Source organism: Chroicocephalus ridibundus, chromosome 19, assembly GCF_963924245.1.
Source record: "Chroicocephalus ridibundus chromosome 19, bChrRid1.1, whole genome shotgun sequence".
In the NCBI taxonomy this organism is placed as follows: domain Eukaryota; kingdom Metazoa; phylum Chordata; class Aves; order Charadriiformes; family Laridae; genus Chroicocephalus; species Chroicocephalus ridibundus.
The window spans coordinates 5,028,889-5,045,915 of NC_086302.1; the positions used below are offsets into that span (position 1 = coordinate 5,028,889).

Genomic DNA, 17,027 nt, shown 5'->3' on the forward strand with positions numbered 1-17,027 from the left:
GAGCCGGTATTTATGGCACGGATCCGTGTCCGCCAGCTTCCCGGAAATCTCCGGGAAGTGCCCTTGATGGGCGCAGGGGGGGGGGGGGTCTGCTGCCTTGTATGAGCCGCTGGGACCCCCCCCCCTCCCAGTGCCGCTGGGACCTCCCCGGTGCCACTGGGACCCTCCCCTAGGGTAGGGTCTACCGGTAGGGTCTCCACCGGTAGGGTCTACCGGTGCTGCTGGGACGCCCCCGCGGTGCTGCTGGGACCTCCCCGGTGCCGCTGGGACCCTCCCGGTGCCGCTGGGACCCCCCCGGTGCGGGGGGGGCCCCCTCGGTGCCACTGAGACACGCCCCCCCCCCCCCCGCGGTTCCTTCTCTCCCCACACCTCGGGGCCGACCGGGGCACGCCGCTCCTCCGGTGACCTCGCCTGGTTGCGGGCCGGGGTGGGGGGGGCGCGCTGTCCGCTCCCCCGCATCCCTCCCCCCGCCCCCGGTAACCACGGAGAGTTTCCCGGTCCGACCCCCCCCCGCCCTTGTCCCCTCCCGGTAGCGGGGCGGGGCTGCCCCCGGCGCGGCCGGCAGGGGGCGCTGCGGGGCGGGGCGGGGCGGGGCGGGCGCTGCGGCGCCATGAAGGAGTGCGAGTACCGGCAGATCCCGCCGGGGGTAGCGGGGCCGGCTACCGGCACCGTCGCTTCCTCGCCCCCGCCAGCCGCCGGCCTGGAGCGGTCCGGTGCCACCCGCCGGCCCCGGCGGAAGTGGGAGGTTTTCCCCGGCCGCAACCGGTTCTACTGCGGCGGCCGCCTCATGCTGGCCCGGCACAGCGGAGTCTTCGCCCTCACCCTCGGCCTCATCCTGGCCACCAGCGGGCTCTTCTTCGCCTTCGAGTGAGTGCGGGATGACGGGATGGGGGCTCTCGGCACGGCCGGGGGGGCTGCGGGGTCGCGGGGTCCCCCCCTTCCTCTGCTGGGGGGTCCCGCCGGTGTCCCCGTCTTCCCCCCCCCGCTTCCCGGTATCGGCTACCCCCTTTCCTGGGATAGGGCCCCCTTTCCCGGGATCGGGCCCCCTGCCCTGCTGGGGTGAAGCCGTGTGGGGTCTCCGAGCAGCCCCCGTCCCGTGCCCCCCATCCTCCTTTAAGCCTTTCCGGGGGGGGGGGGGGTGCCGTTGGTTAGCTGTTATCCCACCCACGCCCTCGTGGTGGGAGGGGGGTGGGCTGGGGGGGCGGGGGGGCATCTCTTTCTAATTCCTCCATGGGATCCCCCATATCCCTTCCTTCTCCCCGCCATTCCCCCCCCTGCACAGCCCCCAGACCCGCTTTGCAGCCAGCCACGGCTCCCCCATGGCCCGTCCCTCTTCGCGGGGGTGGTGGTGGGGAGACGGGGGTGGCCTTGGACCTTTTTTGCCCAGTCTGGTCTGGGGAAGAGGTTTAACATCCCCCCAGGATCCCCTCCTGCCCTCTAAAGATCCCCCCCCCAGGATCTCCTCCTGCCCTCTAAAGATCCCCCCCCCCAGGATCTCCTCCCGCTCTCTAAAGATCCCCCCCCCAGGATCTCCTCCCGCTCTCTAAAGATCCCCCCCCCAGGATCTCCTCCCGCTCTCTAAAGATCCCCCCCCCAGGATCTCCTCCCGCTCTCTAAAGATCCCCCCCCCAGGATCTCCTCCCGCTCTCTAAAGATCCCCCCCCCAGGATCTCCTCCCGCTCTCTAAAGATCCCCCCCCCAGGATCTCCTCCCGCTCTCTAAAGATCCCCCCCCCAGGATCTCCTCCTGCTCTCTAAAGATATTCCCAGTTTCCCCTCCTGCTACAGAGGGGAGAACTGGTCCAGGATCGCAGTCAGGAGGCACCCCCCGCCCCAGGACCGGTGGTCTTGGTCAGCAGAGGCAGCAGGAGCAGCGTTTCGGTGAAAGGTCCTTGATAAAGGGTGAAACTCTTTGGGGTCCCACCTGGAGGGTCTGCGCTGGAGCTCTGCCCCCACTGTGCAGGGGTGCCTGGGGAAGAGGGGGCTGCATCGCTCCCCGTCCCCTCCGCTTTAGGAAAGCCATCCCTCTCCTGCGCCCCGAGGGAGGGGAGAGCCAGGAGCACCCCGTTACACGGAGGAGCCGGGGATGGAGCACCGTTGGTTACCGACACCTCTGAGACCTTCTGCTCTCCTGCCTCCCCGATCCTGCCCGGGGAGGGAAGGGAGCTTGTTTTTCCTGCCGCTGTATGAAGCTGGGGCTGGGGGGGGGTCACGCCTGCCTTCGGATCACGGCGTTATCCCTGCGAGTCTCCGAGTAAAGCTGCCCAAGCCTGCAGGCGGGGGGAGATGAAGGTATTTGCTCGGATTAGAGGTTCTGAGACGTCGGATGAGCTGGAAGGGGCAGACAGGCCGCTGCAGGAGGCAGTAACGGCATCCCCCATGCGAAAAACTCCTTTCTTCGTGCCGTCTCTGCCCCTCCAACAGCTTTCTCTGCTGCGTCTGAAACCAACGGGCAGCGCTGGCGCAGTCACCGCTCTGTGCGGGGCCAAGCAGAGGACATCTGCTCCCCCCTCCCTCCTTGCCTAGTCACTCTTTTCTTGGTGGAAGATGCCCTGGGGCTTTCTGCGTTGTTATTTTAGCCGTGTGCTCCTGTCGCAGGGGTTACCGTTTGCTAGATACAGAGCAAATACATCTTGCCTGGGTCTGCACTGCGCTTCACGTTTTTTAACGTGATTTCTTGTTGCCTGGCGGGGGAAAGCGGGGTCCAGAGATTCTCCCAGAAAAGGGGTGGCGAGAAGCTCGCATCTCTCATTTCGGAGACCTTTCTGTCCGACCGAGGGGCTCGGTGGCTGCTTTGTTCTGGACAGCTGAGCTCCGGGAGTTGAAACAAAAGTTGCTTAATCCTCTCAAACTGCCTCGCGGCGTTACTGAGACTTAGCGCTGCCCGCAGACATCGGGGCTCAAGCAGCTTCCCTGTCTGCGCTCGACTTATCGGTGCTTATAATAGCAAATCCCCCCACGGAGAAAGGGACGGGAGGGGGGGCTCCGACACCGCGCCGTGCAAAGATCCGTGTTCCTCGGCAGCCTTCACCCATCGTGCTGCCAATAACGGAGCTGCCCTGATGTGGGGTGCCATCGCGCCGGTCCCCATCCGTGATAAAACACCCCCGGGTCGTAGCGCCGCAAGCCCTGGAGCGGGCATCGTCTGCCGAGGTGCCCGATGGCTTGTCCTGGCAGCGTCGATGCTGGAAGGCATCGCTGGCCAAACATCTGGCACGCCGTGAAGGGCACGCGGGTCATCCGGAGACATCAAAGCTGCCTTGAATGGAAGCCAAGTGCCCTCTCGGCTTCTGGTGTTGGACCGAATGGGATCGCGTTCACGCAGGTGTTGATTCCTGCTTAGCTTGGGGTGTTTCTCCGCGTGTTCTCGATGCCGCTGTTGTAGAAGGTGACCGAGCTTTGGGGCAGCTGCCAGGTTTTTGAAACGGGATTCTGGGACTTCAGAAGGGCGAAGAGCTTGTGCAGAGGGGCTTGTACTGCCACCTTGGTGCCAAAGACCCTGTCTTCCCAGTGCTACTCCAGTGTTTCCTGGGCTGGCTCTTGCTGTTCCAGAGGTCTCTGCAAAGCAGAGGTGCTCCAGCCCACCCCCCCCCGTGATAATCCGTAGTGTGTAACGTCGCCGCCGATAGCCGGTTCTGTAGCGGTGGTTGGTAACGATGTGTTTTTTTTCCCTTTTCTTTTAACAGCTGCCCCTTCCTTGCCAGTCACCTCACCTTGGCCATCCCCATCATTGCAGCCGTCCTCTTCTTCTTCGTCATCAGCTGCCTGCTCCAGACGAGCTTCCGAGACCCGGGTATCCTGCCCAGAGCCACCCCGAGCGAGGCCGCAGACCTGGAAAAGCGGATCGGTGAGACTTCTGTGACCCTCTCCTGTGTTTGGTCCAGTGCGTGTGTGTGTGCGTGTGTGTGTGTGTGTGTGTCACACGCGTTTCAGCCTCAGTGAGTCTCTGGAGAAAAAGCCGGAGTATCAAATCGCGGAGCTTGACAATGATATGTCTTGATAACGTCTTAAAAGTCCCGGTAAAAGAGATGCGACGAGCTCCTCGAGCACAGCCGGCAGCGCTTCAGAGAGAGGGTCTGCAGAGATGACTTTCGTTTCTATCCCGTCCCATCGCTCTCCGAGGCAAAGCCCCGTACGGTGGGTCGTGGCTGTGTCTGTTCCTGCCCTCGGGACGACACCTGAGCGGGCAGCGGCTCGTGCAGAGCTCGGGGGAGGGACAGCTTGTGGCACCCGTGTCCCAAACACGTTAAGGACTGTGTGCCAGCGGCCGGGGGAGCACGAAGTCCCCGTCAGGATCACGCTGCCAGGCTCTTGAAGACGGAGCGAGAGTGCGCACTGCTCTGTAACGGTGATCGTTGTCCAGACTCGGAGGAATCTGACCCTCTGCCGCCTTCCCTAAAATACGGGTGGTGAGGACGTAGGGTAATTAACTTAGGCGTGAGTGCTTTTTAAGATTACGATTTGCCACTGAGCCTGCTGTGCTGCAGTGTTTCCTTTGTTGCGATGGTTTCCAACAGTATGCTAACGTTTGTCCCCAGCGAAAAACTGCCACGTCACGCTCTTCTGGTGGCGGCCAAGAAGGTGTATGTGTCCAGCACCCGTGGACCTTGGTGCTGTGACCCGTAGTCACAAATGCTTCAGCAAAGCTAACGTGAGACAGCTTGAATCTGCCCCGCCGAAGATGGTTGCAAGGCAGTAATTCTACATCCGACTGAAAAAATACGGTTTTAAAATATCCTCAGAGCGGTTATCCGTGTTTCTATATATAAGTGCTTAAAGCAGTAATCTGGCTGCAGATGCTGCCTGATGTGCCAGCTGTTACCGTTAATATAATCCACTTCTTACCCTCTTAACGTGCTCACTGTTACATGTCCGTTTGCCAAGACTTCCTCGGAGTTGGGAAGGTGCTCTTTTAAGAGTGACTAAAATAAGGGAATAACCCCCAAAACTGCAAACGCGATACAGAGGTTTTCCAGCTTTTGCTGAGCAGAGGAACGGCCTCCAGCTGCCAGCGCCCAGTGAATAACGAAGTGCCGGCGCAGGCAGGTGTAACTCGCGGTGTCTCTAAAAATCCCCAGTTTCGACCTTGAGGAGGAGGAATCCTCTCGTCTTCTAAGAGACACGTGTTAAATTTCAACAAAATCCGCCTGGAGCACGCGGGACCCGCTGGCTGTCCTCCCCCGCTGTGCTGGGAATGAGTCTCTCCGGCTGCGGGTCGGCGAGTCGTGTGCTAGGGGTGGCCGGGGCTGCTTCTGCGGAGGTTTGCCCTCGTCTCGGTAACTTGGATGCTTACAGCAGAGGAGGAACCACCCGTGCCTTAACAGATGATGTTGTCTCTCCTTGCGTGGTGATCCGTTAGACGCGGGGAGATGAGTTGGTGTCGCTGGGCACGCTAACTCTGCTGCTTTTACGCTCGCTATTTATAAATTGCTTTATGTTCTCAAACTGTTGGGCAGATATTACTTCCTCCTGGCATCCCAGCAGCGTTGCCAGACAAGGAAAGGACATAAATAATGCTGCGAGGAGCTGACTGGAGTTCCTGGCTGCCCACCCCGCAACAAATCCTGTCGGCTGAGCTGCCTCTCGGCTTCTGATTAAAACCGGGAGAGCACGCGCCGATCCCTTACCCTGCCAGGGAGCGGATACGGGGGGGCTTGGGTTTCGCCTGCGCGGGTTTGACTGTCCCTCCTTGTCCTTGCAGACAGCATGGGCACCTCTACCTACCGCCCGCCGGCCCGCACCATGGAGGTGGTCATAAACAAGTACGTGGTGAAACTCAAGTACTGCTACACCTGCAAAATGTTCCGCCCTCCCCGCACCTCTCACTGCAGCGTCTGCGACAACTGCGTGGGTAAGCCCGGAGAGAGGAAAGGTGCCGCTGTCCCGCGTGCGTGTGGTTTATGTTCCTGGACAGGTTGCTTCTGCGTCTCGTAAAGGATTATAAAGCGAGATGCCAAGCGGTTTTTCTTCTTCCCGCTTGAAATGAAAGCAACACCAAGTGCGGTGGCTCGGGGCAAGGGGGCGGCACGTCCAAGACTCCGTGTCTCTCTGCTTTCCCAGGTTTGGGGAGGTCTGTGCCATGAAATGCGGTTGAGGCCCCCACCGAACACAGGGTTTGCCGCGGGCTCCGTGTTGCCTGTGGCCGTGCTGGTGCCAGGCTGGCAGAGGCACCGCCGTGGATGCGGGTTGAGCTCTTCTGTGTCCTCTCCCCGTGCCCTCAGACTGCGGCGGGGCAGGAGGCAATGAACAAAGACCCGAAGAAAAGTCTCTGGTGGCTTCCCGCGGGCAGGGACAGGCAGAGGGGGGGTGGGCAGGGGGGGGTTCCCAGGCTGCACCGCAGCAGCTTGAACTGGCGGCGGGGTGGCATCTGATTTGGGGACATTTTAATGGAGATTTTAATCCTCGCGTGGCTGCTCTGTGTGGATGCGGAGGTTGTGCTTTACGCTCTCTGCCGGGGCAGCCTGAGGAGCCACCGACCCGCTGCAGGACCCCAAGGCTCTGCTGAAGAGAAGAAATTTGGGAATCGCCAAGCGTTCTGCGTTTGGGGATGGCGGTGGGTGGCCGTGACGCCTCCTCGCGCTGGCGCAGCTCGCCGGAAAGCAGCCGCGGCTGGGGCAGGGTTTGGAGAGGAGCCGGCCGGGGGCGCGGGCTTGTGCCCGCTTTGTGTGCGACGGGTTTTATTTGAGCTGGCGTCCCCTGCGGAATGGTTGGTCTGAAACGCGGCCCTTTCATTAGAAGGCGGTGGGGAGTCTCTCCAGATACGCTGCACCTGCCCTGGGTTCCCAGGCAGTTTCTGTGGTTTGAGAGGCGTATCTTTATAACTTTGAAAACTGTTTTTCCGCCCCCGCCGAGAAGGCGGGGGAAGCTGACGCGCGGAAAGGGAGCAGCGATGCTGCGCGCAGGCACAGCCGGCGCTGCGAAGTGCTGGAAAAACTTTCCCTCTTCTCTTTCGGTTTTAGTAATGGTAGATGTTACCAGTCACGAGGTTTGTATTTGTGCAGGGCTTGCCGAGAGGAAAGGTTTGGCCTTCGATGCTTAAAAAAAGGGGCATGTGAGCAGGCGGCGGGGCCGCCTTGAAACTTCTCGCTAATGCGGTGCCGCAAGAGGTGCGGGTCTCAGGGTGGTGGGTGGAAGCTCAATTTGGAGCCCCTGGTTTTTGCAGGCTCGGCGGAATTTGCTCTGTCACGGGGTGCGAGGTGGCAGGAGTCCTCACCACGTCCCTTTTGTTTCAGAGAGGTTCGATCACCACTGCCCCTGGGTGGGCAACTGCGTGGGCAAGCGCAACTATCGCTACTTCTACGCCTTCATCCTCTCCCTCTCCTTCCTGACGGCCTTCATCTTCGCTTGCGTCGTCACCCACCTCACTCTGCGTAAGTACGGCGGGCGCGAGCAGCCACGCGTGCCCTGCTGCCGGCCACGGGGCAGCACCGGTCACCGTTCCTGTTGGACAGAGCGTGGGAAGGGTCTATCCCTGTTTCCCCCCCCAGCCGAATAAAGGGGGTCTCAGACGGCAGGGAACCCCAGATCCACCCTGCACCTGGCTGCAGAGAGACCGGGGGAGCTGGTGACTGGGTTGTCCCCACCAGAGCTGGTGGGTGCGTCCGCCCTTAACCTGGCGGGGAAGGTGACTTGCCCGTCAGCCCCGAATCTCCTGGAGCTGTGTCTACGCGCTGACGTTTCGGCAAAGTTCCAGACCGTAGATGTTTCTCGGGCAGCCGGGCAGATCCCTGTGGCCCGCAGCGGGGGGTGGCTGCGTGCTCGGGGGTGAAGCGTTGGCTGGAGATGCAGGGCTGCCTGATGGGACGGCGTTCCTTGTCCCGTTTTGCTTTGCAGGCTCTCAGAGAGATGGATTCCTCGCCACTCTGAAGACGACACCTGCGAGATATCCTTCTGACGCCGTCGGCGGCTCAGGCTGCCGAGCGCTGGCGCAGCGATGCTAATTGTGGAACAGAAGCGCAGCGAGCTCTTTGTAGGGTCACCTTCGGGTACTTTCCACGACTTAATTTAGTTCCCGAGCTACCTGGTTGGGGCAGACAGGCATCCGTAGGCTGATAGAACATCCCCAAATTGGGAAGAGCTTTAATTGGCCCAGGTTGCCCAGAGAAGCTGTGGCTGCCCCATCCCTGGAGGGGTTCAAGGCCAGGTTGGCCGGGGCTTGGAGCAACCTGGGCTGGTGGGAGGTGTCCCTGCCCAGGGCAGGGGGGTGGAACCAGATGATCTTTTAGGTCCCTTCCAATTCTAACCATTCTGTGATTCTTTCTTTAGTTCACCGCTGGGGACTGAGAGCAGGTGACAAACTTGTTTCCCAGTTTACGTGGAAAGGGAAGCGGCTGGAACAGGCAGTGCCTTGCTGGGTGCCCGCAGAATGGTGTGGGGAATGGGAAGCTCGCTGGGATGTTTTCGTGGCCCAGCATGCGTAGTCACAGCACGTACCTCCCAAATCAGTCCTCTCCTTGCAGGATCATTTTGTTCCCCGAGACTTCCTTGACTTTTTTTTTTTTTTTTCTTTCCTTCCCCACTGTGCTGGAGCTGGTGATTTGTTTTTTCTCAGTCTGGTCTATTTTGGGCCTCTCAGGTTTTCACACTTATTTAGTGGCCTCCAACCTGACGACGAACGAAGACGTAAGTACCTGGACGCTTGTCCTTCTGCAGGGCCGGCCCCGGTCCTTCCTAAGCGGAGGTGAGGCTTCCAGAGGATCCGCGGCTGCCTGCCATCATCCACCGCCAAGCACGCAGCCCCTGCCCTAAAACGGCGTTTTTTAGCCTGTAGTTTCAGGTAGCTGGGCGGGGGGGGAAAAGCAGCACGCGGCAGCGGGGGGGACCGTGCAAGACGTGTTGCTTGGCAGCGTCAGGCTGAAATGTTAGAAAAAGTCACGTGCGTGTTTTTTCCAGTCTGTATGCGGCCTCGCTTAAAATTAGGAGTTCCGAGATTTAAAAAAAAAAAAAAAAAAAAAGGCAGGCCGGCCCCAGAGATTTATTTGGGTGTTAGCCTGGGACACGGGTGATCTTAATTCAGCGTCCTGCATAACCACAGGTTTCCTCTGAGACCCTGGGCAAGTCCCTTTGTCTCTGTCAGTTCCTCGTGCCTAACGGGCAAATAACGCCCAGCCACCTCCTGACGAGACGTACCTTAAAAAGTCTGGGGGGCAGGCAGGCTCCGAGGGCCCCGTGAGTACCCTGAGCAGGGCAGATTGTACGGAAAAGCAGGATCTGTCTGATCCTTGGAATCTAAATTCACCCTCCTGGCCAGAAGGACCTGTAATCCTTGCTGGAGGCTTCCAGCTCCGCAGAAGGCAGGTTTGCATCTTTTTTTTTTTTTTTTTAACATTTTTTTTTTCCCCTCCCCTCTCCCGTCCACCTTTCTGTTGCGTTCGGAGGTGTTGGCGGAGATGCTCACGGCCACGTAAAGTGAAGCCAACGGAGGGTCGCACCCCGGTTCTGGGAGCGCCAGGTCCCAAGCACGTGGCCCGTTGCCGCTCCGGCTGCGTTGCCCGCCTGGCCAGCCTTATGCTGCAACTGAGGAGAGGAAGTAAAAAAAAAAAAAAAAAGAAAACAAAAAAACCCCAACAAAACCAAAAAAAAGGAGGAAATGTAATGGTAAATGGTTCGCTGCAGCCAGGGGCCTGAGGCCGGGTATAGCATCTGCCCACGCGTGTGTGCCTACGCTTGGCGTGACCGGGGTTTCGAAATCAGAGTCCCGGTGGCAGCTGCTCGGGGTTGGGGCAGATGAAATCGTTGCCTCCTGTGGCAGCCCGGCCTGGGAATCCCCTCGCTCTTGGCTCGGCCGGAGGAGCCCGGGAGGGACCCAGGAGCTTGCAGCCTCGCAGAGAACGAGGGGAGGAGGAGGAGGAGGAGGAGGAGGGTGGTGTTGAAGAGGGAGCCGCCGACAAGCTGCCGTGCAGCGCAGGGAGGGCGCAGCTTTGGGGCTTTCTAGCTGCAAGGTTGAGCCTTGGCGGAGGCAGGAGCAGCGTGTTGCTCTCCTCTGGCTGCCTCTCTGCAGCTGTGCTGCCTGTTAAAGCAAAGAGAGGGAGGACGTCGGCAGTAAGACAAGCCTTCCACCTCTGGAGCAAGGGTTTGAACCGAGTCCGTTACCGTGTAATTAATTATCTGCTATCAGATCTTTCGTATCTTAATCCGCGTCTATCCTTTCCCTTTCAGATCAAAGGGTCCTGGTCAAATAAGAGGGGCTCGGAGTTTGCCAATCCCTACAGCCATAAAAGTATCCTCACAAACTGCTGCGCGGTGCTGTGCGGACCGTTCCATCCCAGGTAAGAGCCTGCGACCTCCGCGGCGTCGGGAATCGCATCCCGCTCTGCAAGAGGGGCCTGGGAAAGGACGGGTTTATCAGGATTCGGGGGAGTCGGCACAAACACATCTGCTCCCGTGCTGGTGGGGAAAGTTTCCCAGTCTCCGCAGAGAGCGGCTGGAGAAACGTCTGAGAGAGAGAACTGTTGCTTCTCCCGCCTTGGAGCGATGAGTTCGGGTCATTTGTAATAGTTCCGTGGAGTTGGCAGATAAGACGCATCCTGAGGTTCGATAAGGGCAGGGTAACGGCACCAAAGAGCTCGGCGGCAGCTGGTTAAATGCCGGTAGCGGCGAGTACGTCTTAGCACGTGTTTTTCTTCCTCTGCTCTGAGGATCCAGCGTCGTGGCAAGCAGCCAGCAGAGCGCCGCGCCAGGCAGCGGGGACGCCCGGGCTTTTACCAACGCCGGGGTTACCCGAAATGCTTAGTAGCGTCCCACCAAGCGCTCTCACCCGTGAGTTAACCAGAACTGGTGTTAAAGCAAGGATGCGGGCGAGCGGTTTGCTGCAGGCCTAAGGAAGCTTTGGACCCGAAGCAGGATTATCGCCGCTTTGTCACAAGAGGGTGCAATTGGGCAGAGTCAGGCCGGCATCCCCTTGCGCCGTGCCGCCGGCGTGGGGCTCCCAGCCTGTCCTCGGGCGTGTGGGGATCCTCCAGACAGGGCTTTTTTTTTTTTCCACCGGATCCTATTTGGATTTGTGCGGAGCGTCTCAGAGGTGCGAACTCGGTGTAACGTGGCGGCAGGGGAAGGTGCCAGGCTGTGCAGCAAGAGTCAAAGCGCGTTGTACGCTTGCACACCTGGCCCTGCTCTCTGAAGTACCCCCGAGCTTTTTGTTGGGTTCAGGGCTGCCGAAATGCCCGTGCTGCCACTCGGAGACGGCAAATCTGCGGATTCGGGGAACCGAGCTCTTTGCTGGGAGGTTGTGGGGAGAGTAGCGTTTTTACTCCCGTTCTTTTCCCCGTTCGTGGTGTTTTCCTGTCGTAAAGGCCTTTCGCCAGTTCCCGTTTGGGTTTGCGGTGACCCAAAGCTCTAACGGCCCGAAGGCTGTTCGGTGGCTTGTGTGATAAGTCTGTGGTTTGTCTAATGGGCAGCTCCTGCCCGTGCTCTGGTTAGCAGCTCCCACGAGGACGGCCCTCTCCGCGGCCCGTGCGCTCCCGCCTTCGCCCAGCCTTCGTTCCCTTAACTCCTCTCCCCTCCCACGCTCTTCCCTTCTTCTGTTTTCCAGTTTGATAGACAGAAGAGGATTTATCCAGCCAGATGGCGGGACCCCGTCCAGTCCGAAGAGCGAAATCCCTTCCTTCGGAGCCAAAACCGACACCAGCATGGTAGGAGGCATTCCCTAGCGGTGCTGTGGTGTAACCCAGTGCCTGCTGTGCCTGCACCTCGCTCCAGCCGGTACCTTCCCCTCCAACATCTCCCCAGCTCAGGCGGGACAGCCCTGCGATGCAGAGCTGCCAAAGACTCAGTCGAGCCATACGTTGCCTTTATATTTTTTATTTTTATTTTTTTTTTTAAATTTATTTATTATTTTTTTGTTTATATGTTTCACTGTGATCTGGACTTTGGACTGGTAGAGCCCAACAGCATGCAAGACCCTCAGACTCGTGCAGAAAGCAGGGAGTTCCTGCTGCGCCCGGGAAGCAAATAGGTCTTGGGGAGCCACCAGAGCTCTGAGCCCGGAGCGTCTGCTCCAGGGTTTTGCTGTGTTTCCTGCCGGGAATATACTGAGGTGGGAGGTGGGGGCTGGTTCCCACTCTGAGCTGGGCTGTGATGCCTCGTCTGCTGGGCTGGTGGAAGCGTACGTTCCCTGGTATCCCCGTTATCTCCGTGAACGCGTCCTGCTGCCCTGCGCCCACGTGGAAGGGCTGTTCTGTCTCTTAATGGCCGGGTTCTCACCTCGGCCGCTGCCGGAGCGGCTTTTCTTTTCCAGAAGCTGCTGTGCCTTGGTAAGTTGGGGCTGTTGGGCTGGGAGGACTCTGGCTCCCAGCAGCCGTGGAAGCTAGCTAGCGGTCCCAGCTGCTGGTGATCCTGTTTTCTGGCTGGTCACTGAGAGGGTGTTGAAAACCTCGTTGAGTTTTGGCCCGGCCGGTCAGGAAGACAACGTTTTGCAGCAAGGATACGAAGTAGGAGGACCCCCCTTTTAACGGGGAAGAAGAAACACACAGCGTTCTGCGGCTCTCGTCGTGAGATGCTGGGTGGCAAGGCTACACTTGTAAGATTTGGGAACCTTGGTTTGCCAGGGAAGCCTGGTCATGTCCTGTCTCCTCCGAAAGGCAACAGCAAAGTGGGTGAAATCCTGAGGTGGAGCTTCCCAGAGGAAGCAGTTAGCGAGTGCTGGTCTCTGATAACCTCACGTTGTGCTCTGGGTTTGCGTTTCTGGCCGGCAGGTGAGAGCCAGGGCTGTCCCCGGCGCCTCCGGAGCCATTCCCGTGTGCCAGGGGCGCATCCCGGAGCATTGCTCCGTCCCTGGGGAGGCACGGGAGAGCCGGGCTGGGCAGCTCTGCCTCACCGACACTGGAGCGTGCCTAGAGGAGAATCACAGACCTCGTTAGCAATACTTGAATCATGTGATTAAAAGCTGCTGGATATTTTTGCACAATTTGTAGATTTTTTTTTGTTTTGTTTTGTTTTTTTTTTCCTATGATGTAGAACATTTTATAATTCGGCACAGGTAGCGTTGGGCTTGTTAGCACCAGGGCAGAGGCTTGCAGTGTTCCGGGTCAAGCTGCCTGGGTAGGTTTCCGTGGGTCAGACGCCTGTGTGTCAACCTCAGGGGGAGGCAGCACATTTCGGGGGCGGGGGGCAGCCTGTCCCCCGCGAACTCACCAGCGTTGTGCTTTGCACGCTCGAGCAGACAGTGCCAGCCCGCAGGCAGCTTCGGGGCACGCTGGGGGACCGGCAGAGGCACAAGGTTGCCCCGGCCTCACCCGGCTGGTGGCCGCACAAACATCTCGGTGCTTGTTCGCTGTGGCCACCGGCTCTCCCTTGCCCTCCGCGAAGAGCCGAGGTGAGAGCACGGCCGCAGAGGCTGCTGAATCCCTACCGCATCAGATGGCCCTTGCTTCGTGCCATCTCACGGGCCAGGCGCTTTAGGACGTTGCCCGTGTTGCATCCGGAGAGGCCGCCCTGCCCTTCCCACCCCGCTTCTCCCGCAGGGATGGCCCCAGCGGGGCTTGTCCCCCGCCGCGGAGGAGCCTCGGGGCGAGCCCAGCTGGGCCGTGCCGAGGGGGTCTGGGGGTGCCGGGGAGTGAGGAGCAGTGTCGGGGGCGTTATCAGGGGCCAAACTCCTTCCTGTTTTTATTTAAGCCCCTTCCCTTTGTTACTCAACGTAATAAAAACTATATTTTTAAAGAGTTAATCGCTTGGATGATTATTTTTCTTCCTTTAAGACAGAAAAGAGCGGGCGTTGCAGTGTTTAACAGGGCGGTTGGCCTCTATGAGGTTTACCTGGAAGCTCCTATAGCCTCCCGCAGGATGGGGCTGCGAGGGATGCTCAGCGGCAATTGGTGCTGCCCTGGCTCTTGCTGGAGGAAGGGATTTTTCTGTCCCCCGTCTCCAGCCCGGGCCGCGTCTCATCCACTCGCCCGTCCCCTCCCCGGGGCTCGCTCCAGGGCTGTGCCAGGCTCCGTGTGGTCCCCGTGTCTCACCCAGCGCCGGTGGGTGGTGAGGTGCGTAATCTCTGGTGTCTTCCCCAGGAGGACGCCTGCCAGGATTTTGCCATTTCCTGCACAGCCTGACGGGATTTGCCCCCCTCCTTGGACGTTAGCCCCGCTTTCTGAGGGCTAGCTGGTAAGAAAGCGCTTTCTTCTCCCCATCATCCGCCCCAGCGACCCATCTCATCTCCACTGCATGGACCAGCTCTGCCCGCGGAGCCCGTCACCCTCCGGTTGTGTAGACATCTGTGTGCCGTGTGTCCCATCCATCCCACCAGCATCCCACCGGCGCGAGGCGCTGCCGGCCCTGGGCCGTGCCGTCTCGGTGCGGGGCTGCCTGCCAGAGGGGTTGCCCGCAGCCTTGGCGAGAAGAGAGGGATGGTTTCCCCCCCCCCCCCGGCTTCGTGCTGGGCTTTGGGACAAGACGGAGCTGCCCAGTCCACGGTGGGGGGGTGTGTGTGGAAAACGGCGTGGCTGAGGGTGGGCTCAGGCTCCGGGCGGGGGGTTTGTGTAGCCCGGGGCTCGCTGGATGGCACGCCGTGGTGGCTCGTGCTCGGAGATGCCATGACGGGCTCGGAGGAAGCCCCCAACTCACGCAGAGATGTGGCGTTTGGAGCCAGCTGTGGCTCGACCAGAGGAGTGGGAGCCTGGAACAGATTTTAACCCCAGCTCTGACCCCCGGTCCCTCCCCTCCCTCCCCCTCTGTTCGCACACCAGGTTCCTCCTCCTATTTTCCCCTTGACCGCGGTAAGTTCCTTCCACAGCACGTTGCAATGAAGCCCTGCTTCGCTTGTGGGCTGTGGTGCTGCCCCTCGGTCCCCCCCCGCTCCCCCCCGCAGCTCCTGCCTGCTCCAGCCTCGGCGGCAGCCGTGGAGGAAGGCTGCCAGCGCTCTCCTCCGTCCCGCGCTGTCACCCCTTGCCGCCACCGAGCCCCGGTGCTCCGCTCTGCTCCCTGCTGCTCCTCGCTCCTGTATTTCTGGCACTAACCCTCTCTTTCTCTTCCTCCTCTCGCTCACACCGGGTCCATCAAGCGTCAAGAGCCCTGGTGGCCCGCAGCCCCCTGCCCCTCTTGGAGCACCCTGTGGGGAGCCAAGAGACTACAGCCATGACCACCACCAGTGCCTCCGCTCGCCAGGGCTGCGCCTTCCTCCCTCCCACCCACCCCAAGAGAGAGGGGGAAAGCGGCCGTGCACAAGGAAAAGCTTTTCCAACCCTTCTGCGGGAGCCGGGACGGCCGTCCCGCCGGTTCAGAGCTCGAAGCCATACAGCCGTCCCACCCGAGTGCAATAACTGGAGTTCCTGCTGTCTCCCGCCACTGGATGGACTCATGCAACCGAGCCGAGGATGCCGGTGGCTCCCCGTAACCCCCCAGCCTTACCCCCACCCCCGCCCGGTGAAGGTGTCTCCCCTCCCGCAGATGCTGGAAGATAGCGGTGAGCGTTCCGGCGGGCTTGCGAAAGGAGCAGGCTTCACGCCAGCGCCTCGTGACGCCGGTGGCATCACACACCCGACCCCAGCAACCCCTCTCCCAGCCGTGTCCCTGCGCCTCAGGACTCTCCTCCGCGGGCAGGAGTTAGTGCGTGGTCAGAATTAACCTTGCAACCCGCCCCCCCCGCCCGCCCCAGCCAGCTCTCCCCCTCCCGTTCCGTCTTAACGTGGCTCTAGTTTTAGGGGAAGGGGTTGAAGACCCGCAGGACCGTGACCAGCCATTGCGGGGGCTCCAGCACCGCGTCCTCCCACCGCCGGTGGCCGGGATGGGGGCTGCGCAGCCAGGTCTGACCTCCCCCCGCCCAGCCCAGCGCCCAGTAGGATTCACCGTCTATTTCTGCCTTTTACTTTTGTAACAAATAAAAATTTCTCCTATTTACTGTACGCCAGCGCCTGGCTGCTGCTCTGCCGGCGGAAGGGAGCTGCTCCCTGCAGCTCGTGCCCGGGCACGTCGGTGCTGCGTGGGGCGGGTGGCGGGGGGGGGCCGGGGAGGGCTGCACCCCTCTGCCGTCAGCCACGTTGGCCACGGGGCCGGGAGCCCAGAGCTCCCTAAACTCAGCTGTGGCACCAGCGGTGGCCTTGAGGCAAGTCCCAGCCTTCTGTGACCCTGCGCCCTGTACAGCTGGGGCCGGGGAGGGAGCGATGGGCAGCGCCTGCGGGACCTGGGACGCGGCAAAATTCGGCAGAATTTGTCCCCTGCTGAAGGGCCGGGAGGCGGCAGCGTCCCCACAGCCCCGGGGAGGGGGAGAGTGGCAGGGCCGGATGGGAGAGGCCGGGGTGGCCCGGGTGGGCTGTCAGCATCCTTCCAGCGCCTCTGGGAATGGCCACGAGCATCCTCTGCCTCCTCCTGCCATGGCGGAGCCGCCGGAGCGCCCCAGCCCTGCAGCGTCGCCAGCTGGGCTGCTGGCCTGGGCAGCGTCCCCCGGGGCTGGGGCTGAACCGGGTGTCCCTCTCTCGGGGGGGTGTGGGGGTGACGCACCTTCTGCTGCTGCTCTTCATCCTTCGGGGCACCCAGGGGTGCTCCGCAGGGGGATGCTGCAGCCTCTGCGTAGGGAGCCGGGGCTCTTCCCTTCACCCCCCCCCCCCACCCCCCTCTGATTTTCACGAAACCCGTAGAGCAGAACGCTTTTGTAGCCTCCTCTCAGCCCATTGCAACCCAAAATTTGGCAGCGGCTCAGCCCCCTTTGGCAGGGGCTGCCGAGCAGACGCCCGAGCCGCAGCCGAGCCATCGCACACCCCGTCCCGCTGCAGGGGGGGCGTCCGGCCAGCCTGGGGAAGGGGCGGGGGGGTCTCCCCATGGAGAGGTGCTGCAAAGCTGCCATGGGAGGATGAAACAGCCCAAACGCAGCCGGGATATTGCAGGATCAGCCCGAGGTGTTGAAGCCGGGGCTGGTGGCAAGTCCTTCAGCGGGGCTGGGGGGGGGGGGGTGGGGGGGGGGGGTGGCGGGGGCCACAGACCCCGACCGCGTACAGCTTTGCCGTGCGAAGGGCTGCGGGTTAATTCCCACCCGGGGATTGTGGCCTCGCCTTTTTGCAAAGTGGTTTTCAGAGGGCTGGGTACGTCGGGCTGCCCGTTTGGCCC

At 61.0% G+C, this 17,027-nt stretch overlaps 1 protein-coding gene across 4 annotated transcripts; it reads left to right on the forward strand.

Annotated features, from left to right (window-relative positions):
• Nucleotides 1-584: 584 nt before the first annotated feature.
• On the forward strand, nucleotides 585-15,829 carry ZDHHC18 (zinc finger DHHC-type palmitoyltransferase 18). Of its 4 annotated transcripts, XM_063355858.1 has the most exons (10): nucleotides 585-867; nucleotides 3,686-3,846; nucleotides 5,701-5,850; nucleotides 7,232-7,369; nucleotides 7,833-7,881; nucleotides 8,519-8,621; nucleotides 10,158-10,267; nucleotides 11,530-11,629; nucleotides 14,000-14,093; nucleotides 14,989-15,829. In XM_063355858.1, the coding sequence occupies exons 1-9, from the start codon at nucleotides 611-613 to the stop codon at nucleotides 14,039-14,041; spliced, it is 1,110 nt and encodes a 369-aa protein (XP_063211928.1). In that variant the 5' UTR covers nucleotides 585-610; the 3' UTR covers nucleotides 14,042-14,093; nucleotides 14,989-15,829. The 4 variants fall into 4 exon arrangements, with proteins under 4 accessions (XP_063211928.1, XP_063211927.1, XP_063211931.1 ...); XM_063355857.1 differs by lacking the exons at nucleotides 14,000-14,093; nucleotides 14,989-15,829 and adding an exon at nucleotides 11,879-12,903; XM_063355861.1 differs by lacking the exons at nucleotides 14,000-14,093; nucleotides 14,989-15,829 and adding an exon at nucleotides 9,377-9,596 and having other exon boundaries at nucleotides 11,530-11,547.
• Nucleotides 15,830-17,027: the final 1,198 nt, after the last annotated feature.

What these genes read in the sequence shown, in the direction of transcription:
- ZDHHC18 (XM_063355857.1), top strand. Translation starts at nt 611, where the DNA reads ATGAAGGAGTGCGAGTACCGGCAGATCCCGCCGGGGGTAGCGGGGCCG. An exon ending in CGTCTGCGACAACTGCGTGG is followed by an intron (nt 5,851 to 7,231) that starts GTAAGCCCGGAG and finishes CTTTTGTTTCAG; the next exon opens with AGAGGTTCGATCACCACTGC. An exon ending in TGCGGACCGTTCCATCCCAG is followed by an intron (nt 10,268 to 11,529) that starts GTAAGAGCCTGC and finishes TCTGTTTTCCAG; the next exon opens with TTTGATAGACAGAAGAGGAT.